The 21,777-nt window shown below is 50.3% G+C and overlaps 1 protein-coding gene and 1 long non-coding RNA gene across 8 annotated transcripts; one reads left to right on the forward strand and one right to left on the reverse strand.

Moving 5' to 3' along the window:
- Positions 1 to 1,197: 1,197 nt before the first annotated feature.
- LOC144292155 (uncharacterized) lies at positions 1,198 to 11,172 on the reverse strand. 3 transcript variants are annotated; one of them, XR_013359641.1, is made up of 5 exons: positions 10,942 to 11,172; positions 6,563 to 6,740; positions 5,942 to 6,133; positions 1,700 to 1,851; positions 1,198 to 1,398 (listed from the first exon to the last, which is right to left on the reverse strand). It is a non-coding gene; the product is annotated as an uncharacterized LOC144292155 (long non-coding RNA). The 3 variants fall into 3 exon arrangements; XR_013359643.1 differs by lacking the exon at positions 5,942 to 6,133; XR_013359642.1 differs by lacking the exons at positions 1,198 to 1,398; positions 1,700 to 1,851; positions 5,942 to 6,133; positions 6,563 to 6,740 and adding an exon at positions 10,500 to 10,633.
- A 32-nt stretch (positions 11,173 to 11,204) lies between these two features.
- LOC144292163 (uncharacterized) lies at positions 11,205 to 17,877 on the forward strand. Of its 5 annotated transcripts, none has more exons than XM_077862031.1 (4): positions 11,205 to 11,881; positions 12,057 to 12,242; positions 14,251 to 14,454; positions 15,770 to 17,877. In XM_077862031.1, exons 3-4 carry the CDS (start codon positions 14,398 to 14,400, stop codon positions 16,157 to 16,159), a joined length of 447 nt encoding a protein of 148 aa, XP_077718157.1. In that variant the 5' UTR covers positions 11,205 to 11,881; positions 12,057 to 12,242; positions 14,251 to 14,397; the 3' UTR covers positions 16,160 to 17,877. The 5 variants fall into 5 exon arrangements, with proteins under 5 accessions (XP_077718157.1, XP_077718139.1, XP_077718167.1 ...); XM_077862013.1 differs by having other exon boundaries at positions 11,205 to 11,791; XM_077862041.1 differs by having other exon boundaries at positions 11,205 to 11,721.
- The last annotated feature ends 3,900 nt before the right edge of the window (positions 17,878 to 21,777 follow it).

Consider the following 21,777-nt stretch of genomic DNA (forward strand, 5'->3'; position numbering starts at 1 on the left):
TGTTGTTCGTGCTGCTGACTGTCGCCACAATGCCCTTCACTCCCCTCGTACCTCTTTCTGCCCAACCTTGTGAGCAGTTCACATAGTAAACACTCAATAAACTCATGTGTGCCGAGTGAGCTGGACCTGCTGTGTGCTTGCCGAATTTTATCCTAGTAACCCTCTCTGTGTGGCACACCTGTGGCTCCTGACCCTAATCATAATCTGAGCTCCCCCCAAAATCCACAGTCTGGAAAGAAGTTTCTTTTTTTTTTTTAAATTTTATTTATTTATTCATGAGACACACAGAGAGAGGCAGAGACACAGGCAGAGGGAGAAGCAGACTCCCCACGGGGAGCCCGATGTTGGGACTCAATCCCAGGACCCCGGGATCACGCCCTGGGTCAAAGGCAGGTGCTAAACCACTGAGCCCCTCAGGGGTTCCCTGGAAAGAAGCTTCTTAATACCATTCCCTCCACCTAGGAGGACATACAGCCCCATGTATTCAGACTTCCATTTAGAGTCTCAATGGTTCCCATGCAGAGGCTGTAAACTTGCGGAATCCAGACCACGGACATCAGACATGTTTTGTTTCTTTGAAAACACAGGTTTTGAACGGTCGAGACGTTGACCACTAATTCCACTTGTAATATTTTCCACCACCCTGTCTCTCTCTCTCTTTTTTGTTACCTGGCTGCAAACTGCACACACTTGAGACCTCAATTCCCAACTCAACCCATCTTCATACATCTTGGGTCTGCATTTGCAGGGACCTGTAGAGCGTTGCGGCTCTAAGTCCTACCGTTCCTAGACCATAAAATTTAGCACTGCAATAACCTCTGCTCCCAGATCATCGGAGAAAAAAAAAAAAAAAAGCAGACCATCTTAGCTCGCTTCTAAAGGGTTGCTGACCCCCCGACCTACATAAGCACAAGAGTCATTGAGAAAACGTTGGGAGAGCCATCACAAGCGAGGCCTATAGGATATTGGAACCTTACTACACGGCCATCGAGGCTTTAAGAAAAGAATTCTGGGACTTAAAAGCACAGGTTTTCTTTTTCATTTTGCATAGAAATAATCTAACGTCGGAGTAAAAAAAAAAGGAAGTATATCAATTTTTAATAAATACAAGCCACAAAATAAATTTAATAAATTATAAATGATAAAATTATTGAAAAATTAAATATTAAACATTCCCACATAAAAATGTAGAACATTTATTAATTAGGGAGCATTTTCGGAGTAATACTTGCACTTTAAATTGGTCTCAACTTTCCAAACATGCAGGGTTGTAGACCTGTAGGAGATGCCTCACCGGATTTGCACGGCTGGTCCCACGGGAATGACGACGCATCAGGCAGGATGGCCCGGGTGGGGAGGACACGGATGGTTGGGGACACGGAATCCCTCGTGACATTGCTGCGACCGGCATTCAGGGAACACGGTGAGAGGTGTCTCTTTTCCTATTTGGATTTCCTAACACAGCCGTGGCCCCTTGGCGGCGGTTGCACTCTGGCCTCGGGTGCCGGGGAGCCCCTCTCGGTGAAGCCCCGCAGGTCAGGAGCAGCCCAGGCCCTCGGCCTCACCACCTGCTGGTGGGACGGGAGGGGAGGCCTTGTCGCCGACCTCCCACCCTGCCTGACTCACAGGTCACACTTTCCCACAGGGGCAGGTGCGCCTCGGGCCCCCCGGCGGGTCTGGGCGCCCGGGCCCCGCACACCTCTGGGGGCTCCCGTCCGGGGAACAGCGACCGTCGTGGGATCCTGTCTGGGAAGAAGTTGGGAGGAAGGTCCCCACGGATTCGTGTCTGGTTCTCGTCCTGGAGGCTTCGGGGCACTTCCCAGCCCGGGTTCTCTTATCCTGGGTTTGGGCCTAAAAGGACACAGGGGACAAGGGACAATGAGAGAGACCTCGGAGAGGGACAAGCGTTTGGTCTTCTTCTCCCTAGATCTTTGCAGTGCTTGTCTCCTTCTTACCTTCTGACTTGTACACAGTTGCTCTTTGGGCCCTCCCAGCACCCTCCCCCTCCCAGCACCCTCTCCCTCCAGCACCCTCCCCCTCCAGCACCCTCTCCTCCCAGCACCCTCCCCCACCCAGCACCCTCCCCTTCCAGCACCCTCCCCCTCCAGCACCCTCTCCCTTCAGCACCCTCTCCCTCCCCGCATCCTCCCCCTTCAGCACCCTCCCCCTCCCAGCACCCTCCCCCTCCAGCACCCTCTCCCTTCAGCACCCTCTCCCTCCCCGCATCCTCCCCCTTCAGCACCCTCCCCCTCCCAGCACCCTCTCCCTCCAGCACCCTCCACCTCCACACCCTCCCCTTCCCAGCACCCTCTCCCTCCCAGCACCCTCTCCCTCCCAGCACCCTCCCCCTCCCAGCACCCTCTCCCTCCAGCACCCTCTCCCTCCCCGCATCCTCTCCCTCCCCACATCCTCTCCCTCCCCGCATCCTCCCCCTTCAGCACCCTTCCCCTCCAGCACTCTCCCTCTCCAGCACCCTCCCCTCCCTGTATCCTCTCCCTCCCAGAACCCTCCCCCTCCAGCACCCTCTCCCTCCCAGCACCCTCTCCCTCCAGCACCCTCCACCTCCAGCACCCTCCCCTTCCCAGCACCCTCTTCCTCCCAGCACCCTCTCCCTCCAGCACCCTCCCCCTCCCAGCACCCTCTCCCTCCCAGCACCCTCTCCCTCCAGCACCCTCTCTCTCCCAGCACCCTCCCCCACCCAGCACCCTCCCTTTCCAGCACCCTCCCCCTCCAGCACCCTCTCCCTCCAGCACCTTCTCCCACCAGCACCCTCCCCCTCCAGCACCCTCTCCTTCCCAGCACCCTCCTCCTCCCAGCACCCTCTACCTCCTTTCACGGTGGGAACACAAAGAGTCCGGTGTGTACAAGCCACCCACCAGGAAGCACAGTGTGGCCCAGGCCCGGCCCCACTCGGGGCCCTGCTCGGTGGGGTCTCCCAGGGGTCTGAGGAGAACTGGGTGCTGGACACGGACATGTTCACGAAGGGTCCTCCAGGCCGGCCAGAGGGAAGGGGTGCAGCCCACAACCAGCCTCCAGCTCAGCAGCTTGGGCCCCAACCCAGCTGCAGAAGCCACCTGGCCGGTCCCACTCTCCCAGGGCAGCAGCACGCGGCTGTCTAGACGTCTCCACGGCCCCTGGCAGCTTGGCCGAAGCTCTGTCGGGCCTGCATCCCTGCATCGCAGATCATCTTCCTCCTGGGGCCAATCCAGGCTCTTCCTCCTTCCCTTAGTGGGTATTAATCCTTAATAAATACCTCACTCCCAAAACCACCTCAGCACCTGCCTCTGGAGAATCAGCCTTTCGGTACCAAGAGAAGCCTAGAAAGCGGCAGGTGATAAGGTGGAGCTTTAGAGCCAACCCACTCTCCACCTGGCTAGCAACGAGGCAACGAGGGCCCAGCTTCTGGGACCAGGTGGTGGTCCTTTTGTTAGAACTTTCCTCGGTGGTGGACTGGGGTGGCATCCTGGGGGAGGAGAATGTACTAGTGACAACAGTATGTAAGGCACCCGAAGCCTAGGACGATGTGGACGTCAAGAGAGGGGGATTAGACGACTCCTGCCAAGTGTCACTGATGCTCCAAGGAAAGATCACGAACAGCAGAAGACGAGTAACAGGTAACTGAAAGCCAGAGATGAAAGCCTCCGGCCTCTTTGCTTGCCCACAGTGAAGCTCTCCTCTGTAGCTAGAGTGCAGCAAGGCAAGGACCAAGCCCAGGACTTCAAGGCAGAGTGGATGAGCCAACCGAGAAAGATCTGTGAACCCAAGGTCAGGGTCCTGGCCGATAAACCTGGGACCTCGACAAATGAGAACATCTGAGGGGACGCCCTCAAAGCATCTATGGCAAGTCCCAGTGGGAGAACAACAGTGCAGGCTTCTGAAATTCTGGAACAAAGCCCTGGTGTCTTCACTGTGGAATTATGTACCTTTTGAAATACAACTCGAGCATACAAATAGGGCCCTGCTGGAAACAGAATGTCAGACCTCGGGTAGGATGATCAACACATCCTGCTCTGTTCAAGACTTTCCCAACCTCTCAGACTGAGCGATGGAAGTCCCTTGCTACAGGAACCCCCTCGGTCCCACGCAAAGCCGGTCACCGTAAAGTGCAAGGAGCCTGCACTGCCCCTCAAGGTCTGGTTCCCGCCAGGCCCGCCACGTCAGAAGGCCCAGCAGCGATCCATCATAAGATGCACGTGATCCATCTGGGATCAAGCATAGGTAGGCCCAAATACATAAGCACACTGCATGAACAGGTAGCCCAGACCATGGTGCTCATGCCCCAGCCTCAGCCCTTGCTTAGGGACGTGTGGGACATCTTGTGTGACTGGCTAGAAATGGAGGGAAGAGCCAGGATTTGGCTCAGTATGTGGATTTAAGGCAAAAATGGAAGGCAGCTTCATTAGCGATGGCCTTACAGGACAGCGACAAGAGAAAATCCAACAAATGGGCAGCTGCGTGTGGTATATCTGGTCCGCAAACTGTAGAAAGAGAAGTGGCCCAAGATTAGAACATCTGCTGTGGGCTCTAGCAAAGATCCTGGCTTGCTGGTCAGACACCTCGTGGCAAAAAGAGTCAAAGGTCAAGGATAAGGCAGTCTGGGGCGGAGGCATGTGGATGAATCTACAGGCCTGCGCACCAAGTGTGAAGGTCATTGGACAACATGACACTGCCTATCAGAGAGCAACCACTACAGAAGAAGCACTAGAGGAGCGAGCAGATAAAATGACCAGGCCAGGGATCCCTGGGTGGCGCAGCGGTTTGGCGCCTGCCTTTGGCCCAGGGCCCGATCCTGGAGACCCGGGATCGAATCCCACATCGGGCTCCCGGTGCATGGAGCCTGCTTCTCCCTCTGCCTGTGTCTCTGCCTCTCTCTCTCTCTCTCTGTGTGTGACTATCATAAATAAATAAAAATTTAAAAAAAAATGACCAGGCCAGGTGACCTCATCCAGCCTTTGTTATCAGCTGCATCAGCGCCGGCACGATGGGCACACGAATGAAGTGGCTGTGGCAACGCAGATGGAGCCTACACATGGGCCATGTAGCGCGGACTCCCACTCACCAAGTCTGTCTAGCTGCTGCTCTGCTAGTCATCCCACCTTCCAGCAACAGCGACTGACACTGAACGCCCAAAATGGCATCATTCCTCTAGGAAATCAACGAGTCCCTTAGTAGTAAGTTCACTACATTGAGCCTTTCCCATCCTCCAGGGGCCAACAAGCACTTTGTTGGCAAAAGGTGGGTGCATATGCATATTCTAGGCCGGACTTTACCTCTCCTGCCAACAGGGCCTCAGACAGCATGGCTCTCCAAGGCCTCGTGTAGCAATATTTGATCCACTGGCTTAGGAACCCATGTAACCCTGCATCCCACCAGAGGAGCCACCTGGGAATGGCCAAGTGACTATGAGGTCCATTCCACACTGCCCGGAAGGATAAAATACACACGTTGAAGCAAAGGGCTTTGTAGGGCACTATGTCCCTTCCGATAGGAAGAATTCATGCATCTAGGAACCAAGGAAGAGAAGTAGGAGTGGACCCCACTCCCAATGACCCACTGGCAATCTTTGTGCTTCATGTCCCTGCGACCCAAAGCTGTCCCAAAGGGGACAAACTTCCTTTAGGGGACACAGCAAGGGACCATTGAATTCTTTTAGTTGTTTTTTTTTTTTTTTTTTTTTTTTAAGATTTTATTTATTTGTTCACGAGAGACAGAGAGAGAGAGAGGCAGAGACACAGGCAGAGGGAGAAGCAGGCTCCATGCAGGGAGCCTGGCGTGAGACTAGATCCCAGGACCCCAGGGTCACTCCCTGAGCTGAAGATACACAGCCACTGAGCCCCTCAAAAGCCCCCACATTGAATTCTAACTACTTCTACTGCCTAGGCATTTTGGGATCCTTGTATTTAGGGACAAGTAGGCAAGATGAATGACAGAGGTAACTGACCCAGATCATCAGGGCCAGGGGGCTCCTGTCTCACTGTGGGAGCAGGGTGGACTGCATGTGGAGCCAGGTGGGTGCCTCTCTGTGTGCCTTGCCCGTCACTCTACACAAGCAGAACCAGCAACACCATTGAAGAGAGATGGTGATCCTTGGAGATGGTCTGGGCCGAGCCACCAAGGCGAGCAGAGGTGGTACCTGAGGGTGACGGGAGGAGAAGGAAGGAAACCACTCTGGGCCCTGCAGGCACTTGCCTTGCTCAGACAGCCACACCGGGGGCCGTAATTATCCACTTGCCCGCCCTCTGAACGAGGCCCCAGGATTCCTGGAGGAGCTGTTCCCTGGACACACACAAAGTGGATCCCAGCAGCTCACGGGTGGGCTGTGGTGGAGCCTGAGAGGTGCCTCCTGGACCTCCTCTAGGGAAGCGCCTGCCACCCAGCTGGGGGAGCGCAGCTGGCCCAGCTCGGCCGCCAGCCCTGTCACCTCTGCCTCAGCTGCTCAGGGTGGCCTGCTGGCAGTAGTGCTCCTTCTGGGGCAGCTCTCGTTTGGAGCCTGAACAAGAGCAGCGGACGAAGTCCTGGCCACTTCAGCCCAACACGGTGTCCTCTGAAGGGCTCTACTCACCAGGTTGGCTGAGGTTGGTTGGTCCCACATCATCGTATGACTTCTTCCTCTAATCCTGCCTTCTCTGCTTTCCATTCACAGCCATTATTCCCTAAAGAAAATCTCGTACCCCCATCTGCTTCTGGATAACTCATTTCATTTCCAGCTTTTGGAGACCTTTGGCCCCAGAGCCAAGAATCTAGGAATAGAGATGAAGACTGCCTTGTAATCCTTGGGGTGGACCTTAGGAAGCCACCTGCAGGTGAAAGACTGTCCTGAAACACTCACTGGCTAGGGGTAGGCAAAGCAGGGCTGTAATGTGGCAGGTGAGAGTTCGAGAAAAGCTCCAATCCACCTCTGGGCATCAGTCTAGACCTCACAGAGCAAAGCCACTCTCAGGGCTTGATGAATCCTTGGCTGTGAAGGTTTGGAGCTTGTCAGACAGGCATAGCCTGCTGTGATGAGCAGCCAGCAGTGGATGCAGGTATGGTGGGTAAGGTGGGGCCCAGAAGAGACGGTGATGAGAGGCCTCAGGGCATCTGCAGATCACAGCGGCAAGCCCTGTATTCACGTGGCCTGTTGATTTGTGTGTCTTACCTCCCTGCCCAGCCACCCTCTCTCTTCTCATGGCAGTGACTGCCATTCCCCACAGCCACTGCAGTACCCAGCATAGAGCCTGTACCCAGGAGACATGTTTATAGAAGGACTAAACTAAAACACTGAAAGGAGCCAGCAAAGAGGCCCTATAGCTCAGAGGACCCTCAGCTTCCCGGCACTACCTTAGATAAAGACTTAGTGCAGCCTCCTGGAGGGGGTCGGTAATAAGAGCAGCACCAGCGATCACTGACCAGGGTGATTTGGAGTAAGTTTGGAGTTCCAGGAAATCTGTGTACAGCTTTAGTTAAAACTAGAGAATTGTTTTGTGTTGTTTTGTTTCCTTCCCATGACTGGCATGACCTGAAAAGGAAGTGTTATATTTGTTTGTCACATGGATGGATGGATGGGAGGATGAATGGATGGGTGCATGGATGGGTGGGTGGGTGGATGGATGGATGGATGGGTTGGTGGATGCGTGGGTGGGTGGATGGGTGGGTAGTTGGACGGGTGGGTGGATGGGTGGATGGATGGATGGGTGGGTTGGTGGATGGATGGATGAATGCATATGTGGTAGATGGATGGATGGATGGATGGGTGGGTGGATGGGTGGGTGGATGGATGGATGGGTGCATGGATGGGTGGGTGGATAGATGGATGCGTGGGTGGGTGGATGGGTGGGTAGTTGGATGGGTGGGTGGGTGGGTTGGTGGGTGGATGGATGAGTGGATATATGGGTAGTTGGATGGATGGATCGATGGATGGATGGATAGATGGATGGATAGATGGATGGGTGGATGGGTGGGTGGATGGGTGGATGGGTGGGTGGGTTGGTGGATGGATGGATGGATGAGTGCATATGTGGTAGATGGATGGATGGATGGGTGGGTGGGTGGATGGATGGATGGGTGGGTGGATGGGTGGGTGGATAGATGGATGCGTGGGTGGGTGGATGGGTGGGTAGTTGGGTGGGTGGGTGGGTGGGTTGGTGGGTAGATGGAGGAGTGGATATATGGGTAGTTGGATGGATGGATAGATGGATGGGTGGATGTGTGGGTGGATGGATGGATGGGTAGATGGATGGGTGGATGGGTGGGTGGATGGATGGATGGGTAGATGGATGCGTGGATGGGTGGGTGGATGGATGGATGGGTAGATGGATGCGTGGGTGGGTGGGTGGATGGATGGATGGGTAGATGGATGCGTGGGTGGGTGGGTGGATGGGTGGATGGTTGGGTGGGTTGGTGGATGGATGGATGAGTGCATATGTGGATGGATGGATGGATGGATGGATGGATGGATGGATGGATGGATGGATAGATGGATGGGTGGATGGGTGGGTGGATGGATGGATGGGTAGATGGATGGGTGGATGGGTGGGTGGATGGATGGATGGGTAGATGGATGGGTGGATGGGTGGGTGGATGGATGGATGGATGGATGGATGGGTGGGTAGATGGATGGGTGGGTGGGTTGGTGGATGGATGGATGAGTGCATATGTGGTGGATGGATGGATGGATGTATGGATGGGTGGGTGGATGGGTGGGTGGATGTGTGGGTGTAGCTGGAGTAAAAGAAACATACAGAGAGAAGAAGAGGCAGTGTATCAGAACCTCTTCTGCAGTGTATTAGTTAACACACTTTTGGTTGCAAATAAGGGAAAATCTGACTGAAAGTGGCATTAGAATGAGATGTTGATTATCTCACACAAGATATCTGGTGACAGACTCTTCTAGATTTAATTTTGGGGTTCGGTGATATTCTCAGGGGCCCACTTTCTTTGTCTTTACATCTTGGCATTGGCCTCTGACTTGAGTTGATCCAGCCTGTCCCCTCGCAGTGGCAAGATGGCAGCAGCAGCTCTAGGGGTCTCATCCTCACAGAATAGTCTTCAGGGTAGGAAAAGAGACTGTGCCTTCCTGCATCTTACCTCTCTACTTCTCAAGACCAAGAAAAGCTGTATCGGTTATGATTAAATAGAGTGCACTGTAGTGACAAATAAGCCTCTAAATCTTAACAGCTTACGTACGACAAAGAAAGCGCTTTGCCTGCTGGTGTTCCGCATCTTGCGCAGATCCACTAGCTCACTATGAGGGACCCATGCTGAGCAAGGCTCTCATTTTAAAAAGAACTTCAGATTTTGCTGTGGCAGGGAGGAAGAAAGTTGAAAACTCTAGCTCCTGGGGTCCGATCCTTTGGCTCAAAGTGATACATGTAACTCCCTCTTAGATTTCATTGGCCAGAACTCCAAGGCCCTGCCTCGCCTTGCGGAAATAGGGAAGCACAACTAGCCAGGTATTTAGGAGTAGAGGAGAGTCAGATATTGGAGAATATTCACCAGGTCTCCCCAAAACAGCTTTCCCCAGAAGGCCCAAATCTTTTACAGCCCTTTGTCTGGAAGTGGGTCATGTGGTCGCAACTAAATGAAAACTCTATTCAGGGAGGATGGGATCACTGTGGACCCTCTGGGGCAAAGAAACATTTGTGGGAGCAAAGTCAGGAAGGAGGTTGATCTGGGTAGGTGGACAGCAGTACCTGCTACTTGCTGTAAAAGGGCTTATTTGGCAAGATCTATAAGCCAATTAAAAAGGACCTTTATGAGAGGATTTGCTCCTAGATTTAGAAAATAACTCTTCCACCTTGCTCATGGATGATTCCTTAATCACCTTGGGGTGGGGGGAGGTCAGACCCAAACAGATCCCACCATAAGTACCACTGAGGATTTTGCCTTCATCCTCCTACAGCTCTGAGAGGTGAATGGGGGAACTTCAGACAAGAGAAACTCTAGTTTGTTAGTTTTTCCAGAAAGATTGGTCCAAACAAACAACCAGAATGTCTTTGAAAGAAGCCTAAAATTAGCTTTTTTTTTTTTTTTTTTTTTTTACTCAAAGTTCATGAGGGACAGTTGAATACAGAAGGTTCTTTTAATTTCTTTCTTCTTCCCCTTTTCTCTCTACCTACGTATTCCACTCATAACATAAAACTGTATAAAGTGCCATTGCCCTGTTTCGCCATGGTTTGGGGCCTCAGATGTTTATGATCCTGTGGCAGCGTGGGGGCCGTTTAGTGAATGGTTGAAGGGGAGGGGGGGAATTACAGCAGATGGTTGAAATTCCAGAAAAGTCAGCCATAGCACCCCTGCTAAGATTAAAATTGCCCTATTTCTGGGCAGGCCCAAACCTGGAAGTTGTTTACCTATATAGCCTCCTTGAAAGAAAAAGCAGAGAGTTGGAAGAAGAGCCCAAAGCCTATAGAACCCACTTGATCCCAACCCCAAAACAGGCGTGTGTGTGTGTGTGTGTGTGTGTGTGACATATGGCAATTTAAAACAGTTAAACATATGAAGAATGTTTTTCATTCACAGATGGTTAAAAAAAAGGCATTTATTTTTTCATATAACACATTCTTGGGGTTTGGAGCCAACCGCCTCCAGGGAGGGTCACAAATCCACTCAATGCCCCCGACGACTCTGGTTTATGTTTGAAGGTCAGCTTCAGCTGAAAGATGAGTAAAACTGTGGTGAAGTCAGATGTTCCCTGGTGGCTCTGGGGCCTAGGGGCACAGATTATTTCAACAAGGCTGCATGAAAAAGTCCAATTCAGAACATTTGCTTCAGATGGATTCACCTGTTCAAGGCAGCCAGAGGAACAAAACCTGTCCACTGGGCTAAATCCTTCCCATGGCACTCACCTGGCACCTTTACCTGGCCACCGCTCCTCTGGAAGGGCTTGTGGGGCTGCGCGGAGAGGGAGCAAGGTGGCCTTCCCTTTTCCTTTTCTCCAGTGAATAAAGTATTGCTACTTACCCAGGTTTTCTCCTGCCGCTAAGAGAGCCAGTCGGGACCCAGGGTGTCCAATCAGGCCACCAAAGCTCCGCACTACTCGCAAAGACAATTATTCCAGGGGGTCTTCCGACAGTGGGAAAAGAGAATTAATTAAGTCTCACTGTAAAGGTAAGTAGCATCACTGTATGTTCTAGAGCTAGTGCGGTTATGCCTTCTCTCAGAGCCTCGTAAATTTGGAACAGTGATGTATTATTAGAGATTTTCGTGGAGTTCTAGAACTGAAGGGTCTTTAAGCGATCATGTAGCCAAGCAACTTCCTTTCATAAAGACGAGAACAAGCCCAGAGAGGCCGTGTGACAGATTGGAGCCTACACCAGGTCTCAGGACACCAAATCTAGGACTCAGCGTTTCGTGATTTACGTTTTACACAGAGATAAGGTCTGCAGCAGGCGAAAATAGCAGGGGGCCCGAAGGGTCTCCCACAATCTCTTAGAAGGGCGCTGTGCTGGAAACAGGCCCGCGTCTCCCATCGGGTCCAACACACACACATTTGCCCTCGGGAGGCCATCTGCGTTTCTCAAGTTGTGCGCCACGTGGAGCCGCGGGTTGGGGCCTGGAGGCTCTACTGTGGGGAAATGGGTCTTTAAAGTCAAGGATCACAATCCATTGAAGATGCTCCCACTACCAGTGGCACCTAAATTGAGACTAGCACCAGGGACAAGAGCGTCCTCAGGCAAAGTCCCAAAGGGAACACTGTGACCTCGGAAGTGTCTCTCGGTGATGAGCTCTCTCACCTCCCCGGTACTTGGCCCCATGATGGGGAACCTCTCTGAAATCTGAACTCCGTCTCCTCCACTTAACCAGGCCGCAGGTGATCTGCGACTCCCCTGTCCCTGGGCTGGAGCCTAGAGGGTCTCTCCAGAGTTGGCTCATGTGACAATGGAGCCTGACGAGTCCTAAGGTTTGCAGTCGGCAAGCCGGGGATCTGGGGATCTAGTCCAAGATCTGGGAAGAGCCGGTGTTTCCGTGTCAGTCTGAAAACAGGGATGGGGGATTGGAGGGGAACGATGTCCCGGCTGTCAGGCCATTAGGAAGGAGTTCTTTCTTATTCACGGGATCCTTTCCATTCTCATTAGGCCTTCAACTGATTGAACGAGGCCCACCCACGCTAGGGAGGGCAATCTGCTTTGTCCAGTCTACTGAACATAGTTCATACGTTCACCTCATCTGGAAACACGCTCACAGACACATCGGACACATCCAGAGTAACGTGTGGCCGAATACCTGGGTATCCTGTGGCCCAGGCCAGTTGACACATAAAGGTAACCACCACAGCTGTCCAGTCTCCCATGGTCCAACATCTAAAAATTTTTGCTTCAAATACTTCTTCTGTTTGTCATTGTTATTTGCTGTGAGACGGTACATCACATCTTTTTTTTTCAACCCTGTCCTGATCGAACATGAAGTCTGGCAGACGCATTGTCATCTGGAAGCGCGCTGTCGTATTTCCTCCTCTTGCTCTTTCCCACTTCGCCCCCCGACGGGCAATGACTGAGCTCTCCTCTTCCCCTGCGTCTGCGATAGGATGTGTTGTCTGACTTTGGGATTATCGTCTGTCTCATGGAAAGAAGTGGCATCTCTATTTTTAATTCGCATTTCTTTTGTAATGAGTGACACTGATCATCTTGATGTATGTTTGGCGTTTGTGTTTCTTTTTCTACAGACGGTTTTTTCATGTTATTTGTTCATTATTCTGTGTTGGAGTCCCTTCTTTTCTAGGGGTTCTTTTTATAGAGAAATTAACGCTTTGTCTGTATACGAGTTGCAATTATATTTTTTTTCTCTTTGACTTTCTTTATGCTACTTTTGCATGGTGAAGGTTGGGTTTTTTTTTTAAATGTAGCTGAATTTATCAGTCTCTTTCTTTATGGATTCTGAATTTTTAGTCAGAGTTAGAAAGGGCTTTCCCACACCCGGATTCCTTCTAGTACTTTTATGTTTCATTTTTCACATGTAAATAATTAATCTTGGTGTGCAGTATAAAGTATGGATCCAATTTTATCTCTCAGCACATGACACTCAGTGGTCCCAACGTCTAGTATAAGAAGTCAATCTTTACCGTATACTAAATTCTCTATGTATTTTATTCCTCTCTAATTTCTGTTCTGTTCCAAAGGTCTGTCTTTTTTCTATGGCAGCTCCACCATTTTTAAAAACTAGGAATTTTGGGGCTTGGTCTCAGGTCTGGTCTTGATCTCAGGGTCACGAGTTTAAGTCCCAAACTTAACTGGGCTAGGCATGGAGCACACTTAAAAAAAAAAAGAAAAAGAAAAGAAAAAAAAAGGGAAGGGAAAGGAAGTGCATAAAATGAATAAAATTTTTAAAAATTAGGAATTTTTATTAATATCAAATAGATCTGATCTCTAAAAATCCCTGTTCTAGCCTATTGTTTTTCAGAAGTTGCAGGGTTATTTTATTTGTTTTTCCATGAGAACTTTAAAATCACCTAGCGTATTTAAGTCCAGGAAAGAACTATTAGTACTTCTGTTGAGGCCGTATTGAATTCATAACTTAGTTTAGGGAGAATTGAGATATTTATGATGAAAAGACTTCCTGATTAAGAACCTTGTGGATCTTTCATTTGTAAAAAGTCCGAGGGGATCCTGGTAGTTTCCTATCCCTGCCCTCCGGGCTTGGCAGTGAGCTCTGCTGGACAGATATTAGGATTGTGTTTTACCTGGAGGTTAAAGAACCCAGAAAGCCAGAGTTGGAGAAGGCCAAGTGTGTTTAAGGAGCTTTGGTGGGAGTTCCATCGACATTGTTATTAATAACGTGGAACATATAAGATCTCTCAACCAATGGATTAGCCTAAGTGACACCTCCACATGGCTCCTCAGGGCCAGTTCATTACTTTCGGCTAAGACTAGCCCCGTGGAAAATTAGGAAGTGGTCAGCTTCGGGCAGCCTCACCTTTCCTATTTTTCATCATTTCCCCAACACAGCATCCCCTCCCTCCCCCAGGTACAACTGCAGCGATCCGTCATAGCCCCATGTTCCCTCCTATGTTTCTCTTATCAAAACCCATCCTTGGGGGAAAAAAAATCTGTATCAGTCATTCACACCTTAGTGTGAAACTCCTTCTAGCAGTGTAAGGAAATATTGTATTTATTGAAAAGAGTTTTGCATGCCCAGAAGCCACTGGAGGAGGCAGGAGCCTTCCAGGTGTCCCTGAAATGCTAGCAGGTGCACCTGTGGCTCCTAAGGCCCTGCTTGCAGGCACGAGAACACCCTGCAGACCCCCAGAGACGCTCTTGCCATCTTCCTCCCCAGGCTCTGAGAGCAGTACCGAGGCGACGTGACCTCCTTGTGACCACAAATCCCCACCAGGCTGTCCAGAAGGAATACATTCTCCTGACCTGCGGGGCCTGCCAGCGTGCATCTGGGATCGGAGCGCACTCTGAAAGCCAGAAGGGGACGATGAGAGGCAAAGATGGGAAGTGCATCACGTGCAACTTCTCTTACAACACATGCAGGGTAATCCATCTCGGCCCCTGGCAGCCGCACCGCCGAGTCCGTCTTTCCCTTTTGATTTATTGACTTGCCCTTGGCCAGCCCTTAACCGATTTGTTTCTGTCGTTCCAAGGCTTTTGCTTACAACTCGGCCGGTCCTGTTCCCTTCCCGGGGTGGAGGTGGCTCACCTGTCAGCTGCCTGCGGTGGCGGTGACCACCGGGCCCCTTTCTCGTGACTGGGCCACGCGGGGCCTTTCCAGCTCAGCCCCTGGGGATTTCCGCGAGCACAGCCTCCCCTCTTGGGTGGAGCCCTGCGGCTGCAGGTGCAGGGCCTAGAGCTCCGGCTGAGCAGGTGCAGGGCCCGAGTCCCTGTCGGAGCAGGTGCAGGGCCCGAGTCCCCATCAGAGCAGGTGCAGGGCCAGAGCTCGGCTCAGGACTCGGGGGCGCCCCTGGGACCAAGGCGGAGGGATGCGCTCCCTGCGGGGACCCCCCACCCCCGGGCCGCCCGCGGCCTGCGCCTCATTCCCCGGCCCTCCGCGGAGGTTCGAGGCCGGCTCCGGGTCCGGGCGTCCTTTGCTCCGGGCCCGGGGCCTGGGCGGGCGGCGGGGAGTGCGTGGGGGACCCCGGCGGCCCGCCCGCCCCGCGCGGACCAGGCTCCCCAAGCGGCTGCGCCGGAATTCTGGGTTTTTCCTGTGACTCGGGTGAATCTTGTGCCCAGGGCCTGGCCTTGTCCGGGGCCGCGGGGGCGGGGGGGGGGGCGCTGCGGCCTTGCAGTGTCTGCCCCCCTCCCCGCTGCGAACCCAGCGCCCGCCCCGAGGTCACCTGGAGTCCGGGGCTCACGGACACCCCCGCGCCGCTCGGTGCCGAGCTGGTCAGAGCCACGGTGCTGCTCTGTGACTCACCGGCTGCCATCCAACCCCTCGTGGAGAGGGCGCAGGTGCCCCCCGCGGAGAGGGCGCAGGTGCCCCCCATGGAGAGGGTGTAGGTGTCTGCCACGGAGAGGGCGCAGGTGTCCCCCCGTGGAGAGGGCACAGGTGTCCCCACAGACAGGGCGCAGATGTCTCCGCAGAGAGGGCACAGGTGCCCCCTGTGGAGAGGGTGCAGGTGCCCCCGCAGAGAGGGCACAGGTGTCCTCCGCGCGGAGACGGTGCAGGTGCCCGACGGCCCCAGAGGTGGAAAGCGCCTCGGCCTCTCCTGCTTGCACAGGGCTCAGCCCAGACCCGGAGCCTACAGAGCCTGGACTAAGGAGCCACCGTCCTCCCTGGTCCCTGGGTCCCTCCCTCCCTGGCTCTCTCCCATTTTCTCCAGGTCTCCGGACAATTGTTGTTTTTCCCCTAGGCCAAGGAGTTGCAGGTACAGAGGAAGTCACGCCTAGGTTTTCTCGCCGCATCCGTAGCCCTCAATTGTCCCCGCCTCTCCTCCGCACAGTGCGGAGCCCAGGCCTCTGGATGCCCGAAGCCAGGAGGGGATTTTCATTTCCACCCTGCGCAGCGCCCTCCCCGGAGCCCCGAGCAGAAAGCGGCCCAGGCCCAGCCGCTCGAGCGATCGCAGCCTCACAAGTATTTCTGTGCCACGAGGATCCGGTGGCTCAATAAACAGAAGCCCCCGGGAGGGTCCCCTGTGCTGAAGCTCCCCACGCTGCCCGCCCAGGCCTGGCGAACCCCGGGGCGTTGGCTCCAGCTCTGCAGAGCCGCCCGCTACTCCCCACCCCCCACCCCCCAGCTCTAAGGTCCCAGCAGGAGCAGGCGACTGCAGACACTTCCCAAGACCCTATTACCAACATGGTAGTGCACCCCCGGGACTTCTAGCACAATCTGGCATGTTCCCTGCCCATCCTTGCTCTTCCCGGTGTATCCTGAGGCCAAAACTCCTGTGAAAATGAGGAATGTGGCCCTCAGTGAGTTTCTGCTCTTTGAACATTTCTCCTAAGTATTTTCCTTGAAATGTTTCCCATTTCGAATTCAAGGTTTTCTTTAATATGCGAGCAAATTTGTAATAGATATATATATATATTTTTTTTTACATATAGAATTTTTCAGCTTGTTTGCAGATAAGCTTCAAGTAGACGGAGCTCATTTAGCTGGTCTTTTTAAATTACAAGTCCCTCGGACGGATTTTGGCATCAGGGATATCATTTTAAAAGGAATATTTGTCTTTATTGATTGTACCGAGTGGAAACAAAAGGCCTATTGGGAATTTTTTTAAAAGACACAGGCCAAGTAACACAAAAAGGAAGACTTTTTATTTTAAATTATTTTTTATTTTATTTTTTAAGAAAAGGAAGTCATTTTGAACTTCCTAAAGGTCGTGCAGGAAAAAAAAAATCACTGTTGAGCTTACTCTTCAATGGTATGCACATAAAGACCAAAATCCACCCACTGCAAGAACACCTAAAAATGTACAGATACACTCAGGAGTAGGATCATAGAGAGAGGAGACGTGGGCGGATCATGGAGCAAAAGGAGAACAGTGCCCCGTAGAGAAGAAAAGAGTGAATTAGCATGAAGGGAGTTCGTGCTGTGAGCCTGGTACTTCTCAAGTCGGCGGTGTAGACGTTATTGCTTCTACTTCACATGGAAGGAAACCAAGACCAAGGCCCAGTTAGGTAACTTGCCCGAGGTTACGTGTCTCCTGGGCAACAGAGCTGGGCTCTGAGTCTCGGTCTGCGGGACTCCACAATAGCCTCTTTTCACAGCAACCCCCAGCTCTGGTCAGTCTCGTGCCCACGGAGTGGCAACATAGATGTTTGGGTATATCTACCTGGGGCATTTTACACTTCTAGAAATCCATGCCAAAGAATGAGCTAGAAGGAATACGATAAAAGGAGGTAGCCAACCCTACGTCCTTAGATCCATTTCACACATGGAGACAAGGTTGGCTACAACAAATCTTGTTGGAAGATATTGATTTGATCAGTGCAATCTTTCAAGACACGATCCAGGTCTTTAGCAAGAGCCACACTATTTTTGCAATCCATTGAGTGGTGACAGGAGTTCACTTCACACCATCACAAATTTCCCACGAGAGCTCACAAAAGCTTGCAGCTTGGGAACATATGGGAAAGTGCAATATTCTACTCACAGAGTAAAAGTAATATGTCACCATTGCATGGTACGGTAATAAACTACGTGTGTATTAGCAGTGAGACGGACCCGGGCAAAGGGGGCAGGGGTGGGTCCTCAGACAGAGGGTGCATTGTGAACCCAGAAACAGCAGGAGATACTGCATCTCTCGTGATAGATTCGCTTCCGACACTCTGTCTAGATTTGGCCTAAATCTAATTTAGTGGCCTAAATGCCTTTGTTTCTTTATATCCAGCACAGGGCTGGAACTCAAGCGTTCTCATTTTTAAATCAGTTTTTGCAAGTGTCATTCTTTGGATGATCCCTTTGGTCCCTCTGAAAGAAATAAAATCCACTGAAGTCTGATTTTCTTGAAGATCTAATCTTGCGCCTAAAATGCTTGATAAAGCATACAATCCTTGTATAACTGATGCCTTAAAGACTGACTCAAGAGTTTTTTGTTGTTGTTTTTTTACTGTTGCATTTATGAAACAAAAAATTTAAGTGGTCTATGCCCAAATCAAATAGGACAGGTTTCCTTATTTTATTTTTTTATTTCAGCAGCAGCTCCTCTCTCTCTCGTAAAATTTTTTTATAGATTTATTTTTTTAATTAATTTATTTTTTATTGGAGTTCAATTTGCCAACATATAGCATAACACCCATCTCTCTTGTAAAATTAATCAGGATCTTGATTTCAAAACTAAACACTAAAAAAGAAAAAAAAAATCAAATTGTCATTATCTAGAAGTGAAACCAAGAACTAGGAAGGCTGCTAATAAACAGCCAGCTGCTCATCCCCTGCCAATAAAAACGGCTTCCGGATAAATTGGTCCTTTCTCCAAGGACATTCGCTCTTCGAAGGCACAGGGAAGAAATCGAATATACCAGGAACACTGGAAAGTTCTAGGTAACCATTTTATTTCTAATTTTATTTTATTTTATTTTTAAAGATTTTATTTATTTATTCATGAGAGACACACACACACAGAGAGAGAAAGGCAGAGACACAGGCAGAGGGAGAAGCAGGCTCCATGCAGGGAGCCCGACGTGGGACTCGATCCCGGGACCCCAGGATCACACCCTGGGCTGAAGGCAGGCGCTAAACACTGAGCCCCCCAGGGATCCCCTATTTCTAATTTTAAATAGAACTCAATGCTTCGATGCAATAGCTGTATTACCTCAGAGATGCCTGGTGGCAAGTGGGAGGAAGAGCTGGACTCTGCAGCAGGAGGTTGCCACTCCCCAACCACCACTTCCGAACCAAGTGATTCCCCCACCAGGCCGCTTGGCCTCACCGGGCCTGGGTTCTTAATTCATAAAAACTGAGCTCGATAAGCCTGTGGTCTCACGAAGTCAAATAAGGTAATATTTGAAAGTGTTTTCTATACTCCAATCGTACAGACTTTTAAAAACTATGAAGCTCCTGTCTCACACGGTAGACACATACAGCAGTGTGGTTTCCTTTAATTGCATGAGATGCTCTGCATCACAGAGAATTTCGGCCACATTAGGAGTCACACGGGCTTTCAGAGGCTTAGGTAGGTAACCACCATGCTGAACATTTTTTCCCCCCAGAGGAAAAAATGTGAATCAATTTTCAAACACTCAGCACTCCCTCCTTTTCTTTTTTCCTTTTTCTTTTTTCTTTTTCTTCTTTTCCTTTCTTTTTTCTTTTTCCCTCCTTTTCTTTTTAAACAACACCTACTTGTTAGGTGGGCCTATTTTCCTCTGCTCAGCGTTCCCTGGGGTACAGCCCCCCCCCCGCCCCGGGGGGAAGTGTAGGAGAATCCTCACTATTCCAGGGGCTCGTTGACAGCAGGGACCGGGTTTGCACATGTAGCACCTGGCACCGTGCTTGGTGCTGAGAAGATGCAGCGAGTGCTGCTTGGACCCCGCTCTTGAGCCGAGTGGACTCGTGATGACACACGCATGTATATTATTTGGCGACCCTCTCGGGTGTAACCTGACCCTGGCCCCTGTTCTCAGAGGCCAGGGAGAGACCGGACCTACCCCCGGGTTGGTGGGCGGCACCTCGATGAAGCGAAGGGAACTCACGCACCAGGCTTGATGGGGCATCAGCAAGTTGGGTTAAGTCCTTGCACCTGCCCATCAATTGTGACAATTTAGAGACCTTAACTAGGTCCGGTCATGCACACCATGCAGGTGTTCTCAGCCCTGCATCACTACCTCAAGGCTGTGTCCTCCGAGCAGCCTCCGGGAGCGGGGGGAAAGACAGGCAGCCGCCAGGTTCCAAGGACAAGGATGGAGAAGGGGATGAGGAGCCTTGGAAGGCCTGCAGCCGGTTCGTGGGCCACCAGCAGTCGTGTCTTTTCAGGGACCTTCCTCTCACTGTGAGGTAAGGTGGGCGGGTCGGCCGGGAGCTGACGAGAGTTGAGCAGAGGCTGTGGCCTAGCGACACCCGTGGTCGCCCATCAGAAGGTGGCAAGGTGGGTGGTGGCCGTGTGTCTGTTATTTGTGTGTAAAGGCGGAGTACGATTCTCCCTCTGTGAGGTTGTGTATACTTATTTATCTGCATAAATGTGTACGCTGGTAGATGATGGGAGGTTTTATTTTGTTTTGATGATGGGAGTTTTGATGGTGAGCTACACATGCAGGTCCACTTAAGTGACATTTTGGGTAAAATCTGTCAAAACCAGTCAAGACCTCTTCCTTTCTCTAGTTGTGAAAGTTTATCTACTTTGTCTTTTTATTCTGACTTTCCAATTTGGCTTTCCAATCAAAATCTAATTTTACTTCTTTTATCATCTTATCATAGTGTGTGTGTGTGTGTGTGTGTGTGTATATATATATATATATATATAGAGAGAGAGAGAGAGAGAGAGAGCAGTTATAGATGAAGAAAAAAGCCAGTCTGTTCGTAAATGTATTAATGTGTTTCATTTCACTCTGATGCCTCCCTGGTCTGAATTAGGCTATAATGGGGCCAAACACTGAGCTTAGTGCTGGTTTTGTGGGGGAAAAGCCAAGTAGTCAATTTTAATTACTTGTTGCCATATCCTTAAACAATGCACCAAGCGTGGAAATGTTCAAAATATCTTTCCTTCTGTCTGATTTCACTTTAGTCAATCCAAATTTGGCATCACTGCTTTCTGAAATATTTTTGATTTTAGAGCAGTTGGTGATTTTAATAATTTAGTATAGAGGAGAGAATGAAGAGAAAGAGATTGGAATTTAAAGCACAATGGCAAAAAAGTTAATTTAAAGTGATGTTTGGTTAAAAAAAAAAAGGTTCCCTTTGCAATGCTGTTGTGTAATTGAACGGATTAAGGGAACTGACGGGAACTTCACGGGTGTCTCAGTGGAGGTCTCGGAGGTCAGCCCTCGGCTCTTGTGCCTCACGTTAAACAAGTTTGTCAATTTTCCATCAGATTGATTTTTCTCACAGGTCTGAAGGCCTTGTTTTATTTTGCCTTATTTCCACAGGGGTTCTTAGCATTGCAAACTTCCATTTACTTTTGTTTCAAATTGAGAAGAGTGATTTTTATCTCTGAGAGATCATCAAAGAGGAAACTCTGGAAATAGAACACCATGTTTAATATGTAGACCGTGTTGGTTGTCTACCATTTTCATTCATTGTTTTTTTTCTATTGGAATGAATCGCTCTCTAAGGATAATTGTGTTTATCTAGTTTACCTGGAGTTATCTTTTGCATTTGATTTTTTTTCAAATATTTACTTACAACAGAGTTCTTGAAAAAGATCAGGTAAGTTGCCCCCTTCAAGATAAGTTGTTAAGCGACTATGGGCAGATTCCAAATAGACCTCTGGGAAATCCAGAGACTTAAATAATATGTAAGAGTTGGTCTACCTGGCCCAATGACATCTGCAAGAACTCAAGCATTGAGTAAAGAAGCTATTTCTTGGCTCTTAATTTTTAGTTCCTTTGTGATAAATATTGGATCTCTAGGGTTTCTTTTTTCTTTTTTAAAGTCGTGTTCTGTTAGTTCCAAAAAAGAAAATTCACTTTTACTCCAATTAAAAAAAAAAAGAAAAAGTTCCTTAAAATGACTTTTAGTCTTATGACTTCCTTTCGAGTTTTTTGGAAAGCATATAAGAAAAAAAATACATTTGCATAAGCAGAATCAATTATGTCTTTCATTGCTGTCCTTACACGTGCTCGACTATTTCTTATTTAAATAGGAAACCACAAAAATATACACATCGTACATTTCTGTTTTCTTAAACTTTCAAACATTTTCTTCACATACATGGTCTCATTTGCTCCTCCCAGCAGTGCCGTGAATTAGGAAAATGAGTATTAC

The sequence above is a fragment of the Canis aureus genome, chromosome 2, assembly GCF_053574225.1.
Source record: "Canis aureus isolate CA01 chromosome 2, VMU_Caureus_v.1.0, whole genome shotgun sequence".
Lineage (NCBI taxonomy): Eukaryota > Metazoa > Chordata > Mammalia > Carnivora > Canidae > Canis > Canis aureus.